Source organism: Phyllobates terribilis, unplaced genomic scaffold (assembly GCF_046119375.1).
Source record: "Phyllobates terribilis strain yellow unplaced genomic scaffold, ASM4611937v1 Scaffold_12__6_contigs__length_324123572, whole genome shotgun sequence".
Classification (NCBI taxonomy): Eukaryota; Metazoa; Chordata; class Amphibia; order Anura; family Dendrobatidae; genus Phyllobates; species Phyllobates terribilis.
In genome coordinates this window covers 307,691,198-307,707,385 of record NW_027362772.1, presented here as the reverse complement: position 1 = coordinate 307,707,385, position 16,188 = coordinate 307,691,198, and the positions used below count along the sequence as shown (strand labels likewise).

General features: G+C 52.5%; 1 protein-coding gene across 1 annotated transcript; it reads right to left on the bottom strand.

Moving 5' to 3' along the window:
- Positions 1-5,168, bottom strand: TMEM218 (transmembrane protein 218). The gene is made up of 4 exons (XM_073655462.1): positions 5,025-5,168; positions 4,261-4,371; positions 2,948-3,050; positions 1-248 (listed from the first exon to the last, which is right to left on the bottom strand). The coding sequence occupies exons 2-4, from the start codon at positions 4,368-4,370 to the stop codon at positions 114-116; spliced, it is 348 nt and encodes a 115-aa protein (XP_073511563.1). The 5' UTR covers position 4,371; positions 5,025-5,168; the 3' UTR covers positions 1-113.
- Positions 5,169-16,188: the final 11,020 nt, after the last annotated feature.

Sequence of the window (16,188 nt, the reverse complement as noted above, 5' to 3'; positions counted from 1 at the left end):
CTGTCTGAAAAAAAAAATATTTATTCCAGGTAAATGTTTTACAAACAAGTATCAAATATAAATATTATAAAAGGTACAATGACACAAAAAGCCGTTTCATCACACCCTGAATGTCACCGAAACCGCAGAGGTTTGGCGTAGACTGGCTCTAGGACCCAGGAGCTGACAGCCAGGAAGACGCTTCCCAGGAAGATGACACTGATTATGGACAGGAGGACATAGCGGCCAATGAAGAAGGAGTCGACAATCTACAAGACAGAGAACATCCTAAGGTCAGTGCACGAGCCATGGTCAGGAGAAGCACAGATGTATAGTAATGCATTCACAGCATGGAGCCGGATTTATCAACTTTTTCAAGCCAAACATCCCCTGGGGACAAGAAGTTTCACCTGAGTATCGTCAAGGAGAGATGCTTCATGAATGCAATCTTCCTCGCCAATGCTCTGATGTCATAGGAACAGAGGAAAACTAAGGCAGTGCCAGATCCGTCTCATGAAAGACTCCTCACACCGGTGGAGGTGTACTTAGTCACTGTACGCTCCTCATACCGGTGGAGGTGTACTTAGTCACTGTACGCTCCTCACACCGGTCGAGGTGTACTTAGTCACTGTACGCTCCTCATACCGGTGGCGGTGTACTTAGTCACTGTACACTCCTCATACCGGTGGAGGTGTACTTAGTCACTGTACGCTCCTCATACCGGTGGAGGTGTACTTAGTCACTGTACGCTCCTCATACCGGTGGAGGTGTACTTAGTCACTGTACGCTCCTCATACCGGTGGAGGTGTACTTAGTCACTGTACGCTCCTCATACCGGTGGCGGTGTACTTAGTCACTGTACACTCCTCATACCGGTGGAGGTGTACTTAGTCACTGTACGCTCCTCATACCGGTGGAGGTGTACTTAGTCACTGTACGCTCCTCATACCGGTGGAGGTGTACTTAGTCACTGCACGCTCCTCATACCCGTGGCGGTGTACTTAGTCAATGTACGCTCCTCATACCGGTGGAGGTGTACTTAGTCACTGTACGCTCCTCATACTGGTGGTGGTGTACTTAGTCACTGTACGCTCCTCATATCGGTGGAGGTGTACTTAATCACTGTACGCTCCTCATACCCGTGGCGGTGTACTTTGTCACTGTACGCTCCTCATAACCAGTGACGATGTGCCTAATCACTGTACGCTCCTCATAACCAGTGACGATGTGCCTAATCACTGTACACTCCTCATAACCAGTGACGAGGTACCTAATCACTGTACACTCCTCATAACCAGTGACGGTGTACCTGATAACTGTACGCTCCTCATAACCAGTGACAATGTGCCTAATCACTGTACGCTCTTCATAGCGGTGGCGGTGTGCCTGATAACTGTACGCTCTTCATCGCGGTGGCGGTGTACCTGATAACTGTACGCTCTTTATAGCGGTGGCGGTGTACCCAATGACCGTCCCCTCCTCACTACTAATATTCTTGAGGTCAGTATGGCCTAACCTCCCCCGATACAGCGAATAGACCCTTCCCGCCCCTAGCAGGACAATGATGAAAGAAAGTCAACAGAAGCCTAATAAGAGTTATTTCTAAGCTGCCGGCCATGAAACAAGTGTGAACACATAAGAGGTGATCTCCCGAGCGATCCTTAGCTGTAAACCGGCTCCAGGGACCGGGCCAACACGCTGCTGTAACACGAAAGGTCATTCTGAGGAGTCCATATTACGCCTGACCTTGGCTTCGGCACAGAACAAGTCTCTTGTGGATGACATGTTTGTCTGGGCAACGCGTTTCGCTTTTTAATTAGCCAATTAGTGGACCTTCAGTGCATAAAGCCCTAGTCATGTATTATTGATAGAGCCCTAGTGCTGCGAGATGGAAAAGGGGGTGGGGGATGGGAGGAACACAAATCTTATAATTAGTTCTCAGACGAGTGCGGCCGGTCACCGGGAGATAAATCAGCCGCAGATACCTGCGTTCAGTTTCGGTTTATTTCTGATCCAGTGACCTGCGGCGCCCCGGATTTACATAACCAGCAATTCGGCATATTTTGCTGTGGATTCTGGCCATTTGTTTTGTGAAGGAAATGTGGGAAACTTATCATCCGCAAGAGGAGAATCACATAATACTAATGCTTCTATCAAATCCTAACTTTAAGCCGTATAATATTATTACTAAGAGAGTAGCAGGAAATCAATATGGCTCCTGGATCCCAGAAGCGGCACGTTACGGCATCTATCACCCGTCGTTAGTTCCCTACAGAAATATAGAACAAAACCTTGTGGAATGCAGAATTTCCCTTCAGTTTTTCAATACTAGGTCAATATCACAATGTATTCTTATAATAAAGTGCACATATTTATTCATTTTTTGCCAGTATAACCCATGTTTATATCGGCCTCATCTTGCACATATCACCCCCCCCCCCAGGATGCTCCTCCAGGCCCCATATACCCTCTGGTGCTCTTGGTGGATCTGCTCTCAGCTTCCCGCCAGCACCGCTCTGCCTCCGGCACTGACAGGGGGTAACCTACCTTTAGAATACAGTCTTTGCCTCTGTGCACGCTCTGGTAGATGATAATCCTCTGCCATAAGCATCAAGAGAGCAACATCTGCAGTTTCCCATCACTGATCTGTCAGCAGCAGGCAAGCAGCACGGCTCAGCTCTGCACTGCCAAGTGATTACTATCTCCATTGTGGAGGATTGAGCTCTGCTAGAACCAGCTAATAATGTAAAACCAGAAAGGGACAGTCTGAGTATATTTAATTTTAGAGGTAAACGCTGTTTTTATACATGGACTGATCTTAACTGGTAATGCACGTCTCCTTATTTCCAGCCTCCTCAGAAGACCGGACTAAATAATAAAGAGCGATATCTGTGTACATTTCAGGGTCTCGTTGTTTGCAATGGGGAAAAAAACATATGTAACGTCAGAGCAAGATCAGATGAAATACCTGAACTTCTTTTTCTGGAGAGGGTGTTTCGCTCGCTCGGGGAAAAAATACCAGAATAAGAGTGACGATCACTGCCAGGAGGAACAGCGCAAGGCTTGAAAACCTGGAAGACAGCAACGATATTAGCAAAAGGACATAAGAAGAGAGCATCTTTTCCAAGATTTTGTCCGGTCCTTGGAGGGCGTCTTTATTGCCAGATTTGTCTTATTCTACACCGACAGAACATTAATTCCAACCTCCCTGAAGTTGAGATGAGGGCAGCTGTATGCAGAGCTCACACTGGAGAGGCTCCAAATAAAAGAGTGGAAGGACTCCCAGCAGCCCCGATCTCAGCTTCCTGGACTCCAGGTGACATTGTGCTGAGCTCTAATTAAGGCTTTATGTTCAGGTTTTGGGGGAAAGGTGAGCTTCAATTGTTCGCCTACATTGGTGTCATTTAGCAGTTGAGAAGGTGAAAATCAATTCCCAGAACCCACAGGACACGAGTCCAGAGAAGAGCCTCCTCCTTGCCGGCATCCTTGGCTCTTCTTGTGATTAGCCTCCTCCTTGCCGGCATCCTTGGCTCTTCTTGTGATTAGCCTCCTCCTTGCCGGCATCCTTGGCTCCTCTTGTGATTAGCCTCCTCCTTGCCGGCATCCTTGGCTCCTCTTGTGATTAGCCTCCTCCTTGCCGGCATCCTTGGCTCCTCTTGTGATTAGCCTCCTCCTTGCCGGCATCCTTGGCTCCTCTTGTGATTAGCCTCCTCCTTGCCGGCATCCTTGGCTTCTCTTGTGATTAGCCTCCTCCTTGCCGGCATCCTTGGCTCCTCTTTTGATTAGCCTCCTCCTTGGCTCCTCTTCTGATTAGCCTCCTCCTTGCTGGCATTCTTGGCTCCTCTTGTGATTAGCCTCCTCCTTGCCGGCATTCTTGGCTCCTCTTCTGATTAGCCTCCTCCTTGCCGGCATTCTTGGCTCCTCTTGTGATTAGCCTCCTCCTTGCCGGCATCCTTGGCTCCTCTTGTGATTAGCCTCCTCCTTGCCGGCATCCTTGGCTCCTCTTGTGATTAGCCTCCTCCTTGCCTCCTCTTCTGATTAGCCTCCTCCTTGCCGGCATCCTTGGCTCCTCTTGTGATTAGCCGGCCTGGTGCGATATCATTGATACGGCGGGATACACGTGTGACGCCGCACCGTGCTGGCTAATCAGAAGATGGATGTGGGTCGCAGGGCTACCGTCTGACGTAGCTGCACCATCTTTATTTGGCGCGTACATCCAGAAACAGATGACGATTGCTTCAGTAACACAAGACTCTTATCAGCGAGTGCTGTGGATCTTACCGCGCTGCGCCGGACGCTCGCGACAGAAGGATGCACATCAGCAGGGTGACCACCCAGATCACAGCGATCACAAACACCCCAGTGCCCACCCCGAGGACTGTGGAGGCCATCCTATGGAGAGAGCACAGATGTGAGATTACTCTGCAGCAGGACCATCACTCCCATCATTATCAATCATTTGTATAAATGCAGCTTCCATTGTCCGTGTTACTTCTCCCATCCCGGCCCGCACGGCTCCAGACCTGACCTGTCTTATAGGGATATATAAAGCCGTTCGGGGCAGTGGACGTGCCATGGGGGCAGGGAAATGTGACTTTGACATGAAGCGTAAAATTCGACCGCTACACGGATACGTGAATGTGCCACTGAGCACAGACCAGGCGCAGAGTTCAGCCGCCGCTGCACAGTGTCACACATGTAATGATTCTCAGTAGATCCCCCATTATTCGATGCCGCGCTGCACCGGACACTGACACTATGGCATGTTACTGGCGTGTCACATTACAGCGCCACCTCCAGACCATGGCCTGCCACTGACCAAAAGTGTTTCTTAGTACATTAAGGGGAGTGGGGAGGGAGGGGAAGTGTTTCCATAGCAACCAACATGGCAGCAACCACCGATTTCCATCCTGCAAAAGAAGAATGTCGGTTGCTATGGGTAACCGCGCTGTTTGCATTCCTTTCAGTGCACGATATCACAGAGCTGTAGTCTCCATGTTACCCCCGGATCAGGACCCCTCCCGGGACACCGCAGCACCACTCACCCGCTCCCCGGGATCAGCTGCCGCTCTGGCTGTTGCAGGCAGGGTAATAAAGAACTTGGGACGCTGGTGGATGGATAGCCAATCTAAACTGACGTCACATGAGAACTCCCGCCGTCTGTCCAATCACAGGCGCCGTCTCATCACGTCCTCACTCTGCGGTTGGCTGAGGCGCGTTTCCTTAGTAACCCTGGTTTGCTGTGGTCGCTCAGGCCTCGAGGGCTCCGCATTCGCAGGATGGTGGGTGAGGAGGGAGGACGGAGCTCAGGCTGCCGCTATGTGTCTATAGACTCCATCACTGTGTGTACTGAGAACACGAGGGTCAGCTCCAAGAACAGCAAGAAACCGCAGACTGCCCGTGTACAGACACCGCGGCTATAATCACTGCGACCGCAGAGTCCACTGAGCACAGACTAGTGCAGAGCTCACCTGTAATAACAAAAGGAAGAGTCCAGCCAGAAGCCCCCACACACAATACAGTGCCCCCCCTCTGCACAATACGACGCCCCCGCACAGTACAATGGCCCCCCGCACAATACGATGGCCCCCCGCACAATACGATGGCCCCCACACAATACGATGGCCCCTTCACAATACGATGGCCCCCACACAATACGATGGCCCCCCGCACAATACGATGGCCCCCACACAATACGATGGCCCCTTCACAATACAATGGCCCCCGCACAATACGATGGCCCCTTCACAATACAATGGCCCCCACACAATACGATGCCCCCCACACAATACGATGCCCCTTACACAATACTATGGCCCCCCGCACAATACAATGACCCCCACACAGTACGGTGCCCCCGCACAATACGATGCCCCCCACACAATACTATGGCCCCCCGCACAATACAATGGCACCCACACAGTACGATGGCCCCTTCACAATACGATGGCCCCCCGCACAATACGATGCCCCCCACAGAATACGATAGCCCCTCCTCGCACAATACGATGCCCCCCCGCACAATATGATGGCCCCTTCACAATATTATGGCCCCCATACAGTACGGTGCCCCCGCACAATACGATGCCTCCCACACAATACGATGCCCCCCACACAATACTATGACCCCCCCCGCACAATACAATGACCCCCACACAGTACGGTGCCCCCCGCACAATACGATGCCCCCCACACAATACTATGGCCCCCCGCACAATACAATGGCCCCCGCACAATACGATGGCCCCTTCACAATACGATGGCCCCCCGCACAATACGATCGCCCCTTCACAATACGATGCCTCCCGCACAATACGATGGCCCCTTCACAATACGATGGCCCTCCGCACAATACGATGCCCCCCGCACAATACGATGGCCCCCCCCGCACAATACGATGCCCCCCGCACAATATGATGGTCCCCCTCACAATACGATGGCCCCCCGCACAATACGATGGCCCCTTCACAATATGACGGCCCCCCGCACAATACGATGGCAGCCTGCACAATACGATGCCCCCCGCATAATACGATGCCCCCCCGCACAATACGATGCCCTCACACAATACAATGACCCCTTCACAATAAGATGGCCCCCACACAACACAATACGATGGCCCCCCGCACAGTACGATGCCCCCCCGCACAGTACGATGCCCCCTGCACAATACGATGCCCCCCGCACAATACGATGGCCCCCACACAGTATGATGCCCCCCTGCACAATACGATGGGCCCCCGCACAGTACGATGCCGCCCGCAGAGTACGACACCCCCCACACAATACGATGCCCCCCGCACAATACGGTACCCCCGCACAATACGACGTCCCCCTGCGCAGTACGATGCCTCCCCACAATACGATGCCCCCCACAAAGTTCTGTGCCCCCGCACAGTACAATGCCCCCCACACAGTACGATGCCTCCACACAATATGATACCCCCCACACAGTACGCTGCCACTGCACACAGTATGGTGCCCCCCCACAGTACGATGCCCTCGCACACAGTGTGGTGCCCCCCCCCACAGTACGATGCCCTTACACACAGTACGGTGCCACACACACAATACGATACCCCCACACAGCACGATGCCCCAGCTCACAGTATGGTGCCCCCCCACAGTACGATGCCCTCGCACACAGTATGGTGTCCTCCACACAGTATGATGCCCCTGCACAATATGATACCCTTCGGCACAGTACGATGCCCCCGCACACAGTATGGTGCCCCTCCCCCACAGTACGATGCCCTCACACACAGTATGGTGTCCTCCACACAGTATGATGCCCCCGCACAATATGATACCCTCCCACACAGTACGATGCCCCCGCACACAATATGAAACCCTCCCACACATTACGATGCCCCCGCACACAATATGATACCCTCCCACGCAGTACGATGACCCCGCACACAGTATGGTGTCCCCCCACAATACAATGCCCCCACACAGAGTATGATACCCTCCCACACATTACGATGCCCCCGCACACAGTATGATACCCTCCCACACAGTACGATGCCCCCACACACAGTATGGTGTCCCCCCACAGTACGATGCCCCCACACAATATGATACCGTATTGTGGGGGGTCCGGCCGCCATGATGGATGATAACTTGCTGATCAGTGGGGGTCCGACCGCCGGGACCTGCACTGATAGGCAGCACTTTTATCCCTGTTAGAACAGTGGCAGGGTGGATGCCCGACCACCGCTTTTTCAGGCAGGCCCATAGAGAGTGAATGGAGCAGCAGTAAAGCAATTGACCTGCAGTTTTATTTTAACAGGGATAAACGTCCTGTTCTGTCAATCTATGGTGGTCCCATTGGTCAGACCCCCACCAAACAGTATGTTTCCACCTATCCTGTGGATAAGTGATAACGTGTTTTCATAACAACCCCTTTAAATATCCGAACTTGTGCGATCTAACACTATTTATCCTGCATGTTGAATGACTTAAAAAAATTGAAATCAAAAGTACCCATATTAATGTTTTTTTGCAACCACCTCACCCCCCCAAAAAAAATTGGAACAAAAAGTTGTATGTTCCCCAAAATAGCACCAATAAGAATTACAGTTAGAGAAGTTAGTGTATGCACAGGAGCACTGCTGCTGATGACCACTAGAGGGCGATCAATAAACACCACTGGCACTGGCACTGGAATCCCTGCACACCTGCTGTATCACATTATTGCACTTCCTACTACACAGCTTACTTTTTCATAACTTTTTAAGAATCTGGCAGCATATATGGCTATGTGCCCACGTTGCATTTATGAAGCAGAAAATTTCTGCTGCATAAATGCAAGTCCTCTCCCGGAAAAACGCATGCGGAATTCCGCACGCGTTTATCGCGCATTTTTCGCGCGTTTATCACGCGTTTTCCACATGCGGAATTGCCTTGCGTTTTTTATGCATTGGACAAAGGCAATTCCGCTTGCGGAAACGCAAAATTAAATGACATGCTGCGGATTTTTGAACGCGGCATAAACGCTGCGGAAAAATCCGCAGCATGTGCATAGAACTTGCGGAATCCCATTGGGGACCATGGGGTGCGGATATACATGCGTTTTTCAAGCGTTTACGCTGCGGAAATTCCGCAGCATATACGCTTGAAAAATGCTACGTGGGCACACAGCCAAGTCAATCTATTAAGGTCAAGTTCACACAGTGCATATTTGCTGTAGCTGTTTTTCAGCTAGAAACAGCCTCATTCACGTGAATGAAACTGATATTAGGTTGAGAAAAAATTCCGTATAAGAATCTGCAGTGTGGAAATTCACCCTATATATAATATATGTGTCTTATACAATGAGCTCCCAGTGCCTCTAAAATGCAGATTTGAATGTAACTAGAGAAGAGCACGAAGCCGGACATATTCATGGGTACAGGAGAAATATCTTTGTACTTTGTTAATCAGTAGATAGAAAGGAATACTCCACGGAGGGATCTTCGTGGGCCGTGACTATACAGGGTTCAGAGATTGCAACCGCCCATAAGGCCCCTAGTGCCTGGGGGGATCCGAGGAGCCTTCACATAAAGTAAAGCAGCATTATAAGGAGGCGGCGTAGCAGCATTATAAGGAGGCGGCGTAGCTGCATTATAAGGAGGCGGCGTAGCAGCATTATAAGGAGGCGGCGTAGCTGCATTATAAGGAGGCGGCGTAGCAGCATTATAAGGAGGCGGCGTAGCAGCATTATAAGGAGGCGGCGTAGCAGCATTATAAGGAGGCGCCGTAGCTGCATTATAAGGAGGCGGCGTAGCTGCATTATAAGGAGGCGGCGCAGCAGCATTATAAGGAGGCGGCGTAGCAGCATTATAAGGAGACGGCGTAGCTGCATTATAAGGAGGCGGCGTAGCAGCATTATAAGGAGGCGGCGTAGCAGCATTATAAGGAGGCGGCGTAGCAGCATAAGGAGACAGTGTAGCAGCATTATAAGGAGGCGGCGTAGCAGCATTATAAGGAGGCGGTGTAGCAGCATAAGGAGGCGGCGTAGCTGCATTATAAGGAGGCGGCGTAGCAGCATTATAAGGAGGCGGCGTAGCAGCATTATAAGGAAGCGGCGTAGCAGCATAAGGAGACAGCGTAGCAGCATTATAAGGAGGCGGCGTAGCAGCATTATAAGGAGGCGGCGTAGCAGCATTATAAGGAGGCGCTGTAGCTGCATTATAAGGAGGCGGTGTAGCAGCATAAGGAGGCGGCGTAGCTGCATTATAAGGAGGCGGCGTAGCAGCATTATAAGGAGGCGGCGTAGCAGCATTATAAGGAAGCGGCGTAGCAGCATAAGGAGACAGCGTAGCAGCATTATAAGGAGGCGGCGTAGCAGCATTATAAGGAGGCGGCGTAGCAGCATAAGGAGACAGTGTAGCAGCATTATAAGGAGGCGGCGTAGCAGCATTATAAGGAGGCGGTGTAGCAGCATAAGGAGGCGGCGTAGCTGCATTATAAGGAGGCGGCGTAGCAGCATTATAAGGAAGCGGCGTAGCAGCATAAGGAGACAGCGTAGCAGCATTATAAGGAGGCGGCGTAGCAGCATTATAAGGAGGCGGCGTAGCAGCATTATAAGGAGGCGGCGTAGCAGCATTATAAGGAGGCGCTGTAGCTGCATTATAAGGAGGCGGCGTAGCAGCATTATAAGGAGGCGGCGCAGCAGCATTATAAGGAGGCGGCGCAGCAGCATTATAAGGAGGCGGCGCAGCAGCATTATAAGGAGGCGGCGCAGCAGCATTATAAGGAGGCGGCGCAGCAGCATTATAAGGAGGCGGCGTAGCTGCATTATAAGGAGGCGGCGTAGCAGCATTATAAGCAGGCGGCGTAGCAGCATTATAAGGAGGCGGCGTAGCTGCATTATAAGGAGGCGGCGTAGCTGCATTATAAGGAGGCGCCGTAGCAGCATTATAAGGAGGCGGCGTAGCAGCATTATAAGGAGGCGGCGTAGCAGCATTATAAGGAGGCGGCGTAGCAGCATTATAAGGAGGCGGCGTAGCTGCATTATAAGGAGGCGGCGTAGCAGCATTATAAGGAGGCGGCGTAGCAGCATTATAAGGAGGCGGCGTAGCAGCATTATAAGGAGGCGGCGTAGCTGCATTATAAGGAGGCGGCGTAGCAGCATTATAAGGAGGCGGCGTAGCAGCATTATAAGGAGGCGGCGTAGCAGCATTATAAAGAGGCGGCGTAGCTGCATTATAAGGAGGCGGCGTAGCAGCATTATAAGGAGGCGGCGTAGCTGCATTATAAGGAGGCGGCGTAGCAGCATTATAAGGAGGCGGCGTAGCAGCATTATAAGGAGGCGGCGTAGCAGCATTATAAGGAGGCGCCGTAGCTGCATTATAAGGAGGCGGCGTAGCTGCATTATAAGGAGGCGGCGCAGCAGCATTATAAGGAGGCGGCGTAGCAGCATTATAAGGAGACGGCGTAGCTGCATTATAAGGAGGCGGCGTAGCAGCATTATAAGGAGGCGGCGTAGCAGCATTATAAGGAGGCGGCGTAGCAGCATAAGGAGACAGTGTAGCAGCATTATAAGGAGGCGGCGTAGCAGCATTATAAGGAGGCGGTGTAGCAGCATAAGGAGGCGGCGTAGCTGCATTATAAGGAGGCGGCGTAGCAGCATTATAAGGAGGCGGCGTAGCAGCATTATAAGGAAGCGGCGTAGCAGCATAAGGAGACAGCGTAGCAGCATTATAAGGAGGCGGCGTAGCAGCATTATAAGGAGGCGGCGTAGCAGCATTATAAGGAGGCGCTGTAGCTGCATTATAAGGAGGCGGTGTAGCAGCATAAGGAGGCGGCGTAGCTGCATTATAAGGAGGCGGCGTAGCAGCATTATAAGGAGGCGGCGTAGCAGCATTATAAGGAAGCGGCGTAGCAGCATAAGGAGACAGCGTAGCAGCATTATAAGGAGGCGGCGTAGCAGCATTATAAGGAGGCGGCGTAGCAGCATAAGGAGACACTGTAGCAGCATTATAAGGAGGCGGCGTAGCAGCATTATAAGGAGGCGGTGTAGCAGCATAAGGAGGCGGCGTAGCTGCATTATAAGGAGGCGGCGTAGCAGCATTATAAGGAGGCGGCGTAGCAGCATTATAAGGAAGCGGCGTAGCAGCATAAGGAGACAGCGTAGCAGCATTATAAGGAGGCGGCGTAGCAGCATTATAAGGAGGCGGCGTAGCAGCATTATAAGGAGGCGGCGTAGCAGCATTATAAGGAGGCGCTGTAGCTGCATTATAAGGAGGCGGCGTAGCAGCATTATAAGGAGGCGGCGCAGCAGCATTATAAGGAGGCGGCGCAGCAGCATTATAAGGAGGCGGCGCAGCAGCATTATAAGGAGGCGGCGCAGCAGCATTATAAGGAGGCGGCGCAGCAGCATTATAAGGAGGCGGCGTAGCTGCATTATAAGGAGGCGGCGTAGCAGCATTATAAGGAGGCGGCGTAGCAGCATTATAAGGAGGCGGCGTAGCTGCATTATAAGGAGGCGGCGTAGCTGCATTATAAGGAGGCGCCGTAGCAGCATTATAAGGAGGCGGCGTAGCAGCATTATAAGGAGGCGGCGTAGCAGCATTATAAGGAGGCGGCGTAGCAGCATTATAAGGAGGCGGCGTAGCTGCATTATAAGGAGGCGGCGTAGCAGCATTATAAGGAGGCGGCGTAGCAGCATTATAAGGAGGCGGCGTAGCAGCATTATAAGGAGGCGGCGTAGCTGCATTATAAGGAGGCGGCGTAGCAGCATTATAAGGAGGCGGCGTAGCAGCATTATAAGGAGGCGGCGTAGCAGCATTATAAGGAGGCGGCGTAGCTGCATTATAAGGAGGCGGCGTAGCTGCATTATAAGGAGGCGGCGTAGCAGCATTATAAGGAGGCGGCGTAGCAGCATTATAAGGAGGCGGCGTAGCTGCATTATAAGGAGGCGGCGTAGCAGCATTATAAGGAGGCGGCGTAGCAGCATTATAAGGAGGCGGCGTAGCTGCATTATAAGGAGGCGGCGTAGCAGCATTATAAGGAGGCGGCGTAGCAGCATTATAAGGAGGCGGCGTAGCAGCATTATAAGGAGGCGGCGTAGCTGCATTATAAGGAGGCGGCGTAGCAGCATTATAAGGAGGCGGCGTAGCAGCATTATAAGGAGGCGGCGTAGCAGCATTATAAGGAGGCGGCGTAGCTGCATTATAAGGAGGCGCTGTAGCTGCATTATAAGGAGGCGGCGTAGCAGCATTATAAGGAGGCGGCGTAGCAGCATTATAAGGAGGCGGCGCAGCAGCATTATAAGGAGGCGGCGCAGCAGCATTATAAGGAGGCGGCGCAGCAGCATTATAAGGAGACGGCGCAGCAGCATTATAAGGAGGCGGCGTAGCAGCATTATAAGGAGGCGGCGCAGCAGCATTATAAGGAGGCGGCGCAGCTGCATTATAAGGAGGCGGCGTAGCAGCATTATAAAGAGGCGGCGTAGCAGCATTATAAGGAGGCGGCGTAGCAGCATTATAAGGAGGCGGCGTAGCTGCATTATAAGGAGGCGGCGTAGCTGCATTATAAGGAGGCGGCGTAGCAGCATTATAAGGAGGCGGCGTAGCAGCATTATAAGGAGGCGGCGTAGCAGCATAAGGAGACAGTGTAGCAGCATTATAAGGAGGCGGCGTAGCAGCATTATAAGGAGGCGGTGTAGCAGCATAAGGAGGCGGCGTAGCTGCATTATAAGGAGGCGGCGTAGCTGCATTATAAGGAGGCGGCGTAGCAGCATTATAAGGAGGCGGCGTAGCAGCATTATAAGGAGGCGGCGTAGCAGCATAAGGAGACAGCGTAGCAGCATTATAAGGAGGCGGCGTAGCAGCATTATAAGGAGGCGGCGTAGCAGCATTATAAGGAGGCGGCGTAGCAGCATTATAAGGAGGCGCTGTAGCTGCATTATAAGGAGGCGGCGTAGCAGCATTATAAGGAGGCGGCGCAGCAGCATTATAAGGAGGCGGCGCAGCAGCATTATAAGGAGGCGGCGCAGCAGCATTATAAGGAGGCGGCGCAGCAGCATTATAAGGAGGCGGCGCAGCAGCATTATAAGGAGGCGGCGTAGCTGCATTATAAGGAGGCGGCGTAGCAGCATTATAAGGAGGCGGCGTAGCAGCATTATAAGGAGGCGGCGTAGCTGCATTATAAGGAGGCGCCGTAGCAGCATTATAAGGAGGCGGCGTAGCTGCATTATAAGGAGGCGGCGTAGCAGCATTATAAGGAGGCGGCGTAGCTGCATTATAAGGAGGCGGCGTAGCAGCATTATAAGGAGGCGGCGTAGCAGCATTATAAGGAGGCGGCGTAGCAGCATTATAAGGAGGCGGCGTAGCTGCATTATAAGGAGGCGGCGTAGCAGCATTATAAGGAGGCGGCGTAGCAGCATTATAAGGAGGCGGCGTAGCAGCATTATAAGGAGGCGGCGTAGCTGCATTATAAGGAGGCGGCGTAGCAGCATTATAAGGAGGCGGCGTAGCTGCATTATAAGGAGGCGGCGTAGCAGCATTATAAGGAGGCGGCGTAGCAGCATTATAAGGAGGCGGCGTAGCAGCATTATAAGGAGGCGGCGTAGCAGCATTATAAGGAGGCGGCGTAGCTGCATTATAAGGAGGCGGCGTAGCAGCATTATAAGGAGGCGGCGTAGCAGCATTATAAGGAGGCGGCGTAGCAGCATTATAAGGAGGCGGCGTAGCAGCATTATAAGGAGGCGGCGTAGCAGCATTATAAGGAGGCGGCGTAGCTGCATTATAAGGAGGCGGCGTAGCAGCATTATAAGGAGGCGGCGTAGCAGCATTATAAGGAGGCGGCGTAGCTGCATTATAAGGAGGCGGCGTAGCAGCATTATAAGGAGGAGGCGTAGCAGCATTATAAGGAGGCGACGTAGCAGCATTATAAGGAGGCGGCGTAGCTGCATTATAAGGAGGCGGCGTAGCAGCATTATAAGGAGGCGGCGTAGCAGCATTATAAGGAGGCGGCGTAGCTGCATTATAAGGAGGCGCTGTAGCTGCATTATAAGGAGGCGGCGTAGCAGCATTATAAGGAGGCGGCGTAGCAGCATTATAAGGAGGCGGCGCAGCAGCATTATAAGGAGGCGACGCAGCAGCATTATAAGGAGGCGGCGCAGCAGCATTATAAGGAGGCGGCGCAGCAGCATTATAAGGAGACGGCGCAGAAGCATTATAAGGAGGCGGCGTAGCAGCATTATAAGGAGGCGGCGTAGCAGCATTATAAGGAGGCGGCGCAGCAGCATTATAAGGAGGCGGCGTAGCAGCATTATAAGGAGGCGGCGTAGCAGCATTATAAGGAGGCGGCGTAGCTGCATTATAAGGAGGCGGCGTAGCTGCATTATAAGGAGGCGGCGTAGAAGCATTATAAGGAGGCGGCGTAGCAGCATTATAAGGAGGCGGCGTAGCTGCATTATAAGGAGGCGGCGTAGCAGCATTATAAGGAGGCGGCGTAGCTGCATTATAAGGAGGCGGCGTAGCAGCATTATAAGGAGGCGGCGTAGCTGCATTATAAGGAGGCGGCGTAGCAGCATTATAAGGAGGCGGCGTAGCAGCATTATAAGGAGGCGGCGTAGCAGCATTATAAGGAGGCGGCGTAGCTGCATTATAAGGAGGCGGCGTAGCAGCATTATAAGGAGGCGGCGTAGCAGCATTATAAGGAGGCGGCGTAGCTGCATTATAAGGAGGCGGCGTAGCAGCATTATAAGGAGGCGGCGTAGCAGCATTATAAGGAGGCGGCGTAGCAGCATTATAAGGAGGCGGCGTAGCTGCATTATAAGGAGGCGGCGTAGCAGCATTATAAGGAGGCGGCGTAGCAGCATTATAAGGAGGCGGCGTAGCTGCATTATAAGGAGGCGCTGTAGCTGCATTATAAGGAGGCGGCGTAGCAGCATTATAAGGAGGCGGCGCAGCAGCATTATAAGGAGGCGGCGCAGCAGCATTATAAGGAGGCGGCGCAGCAGCATTATAAGGAGGCGGCGCAGCAGCATTATAAGGAGACGGCGCAGCAGCATTATAAGGAGGCGGCGTAGCAGCATTATAAGGAGGCGGCGTAGCAGCATTATGAGGAGGCGGCGCAGCAGCATTATAAGGAGGCGGCGTAGCAGCATTATAAGGAGGCGGCGTAGCAGCATTATAAGGAGGCGGCGTAGCAGCATTATAAGGAGGCGGCGTAGCTGCATTATAAGAAGGCGGCGTAGCTGCATTATAAGGAGGCGGCGTAGAAGCATTATAAGGAGGCGGCGTAGCAGCATTATAAGGAGGCGGCGTAGCTGCATTATAAGGAGGCGGCGTAGCAGCATTATAAGGAGGCGGCGTAGCTGCATTATAAGGAGGCGGCGTAGCAGCATTATAAGGAGGCGGCGTAGCAGCATTATAAGGAGGCGGCGTAGCAGCATTATAAAGAGGCGGCGTAGCAGCATTATAAGGAGGCGGCGTAGCTGCATTATAAGGAGTCGGCGTAGCAGCATTATAAGGAGGCGGCGTAGCAGCATTATAAGGAGGCGGCGTAGCAGCATTATAAGGAGGCGGCGTAGCTGCATTATAAGGAGGCGGCGTAGCAGCATTATAAGGAGGCGGCGTAGCAGCATTATAAGGAGGCGGCGTAGCTGCATTGTAAGGAGGCGGCGTAGCTGCATTATAAGGAGGCGGCGTAGCAGCATTATAAGGAGGCGGCGTAGCAGCATTATAAGGAGGCGGCGTAGCTGCATTATAAGAA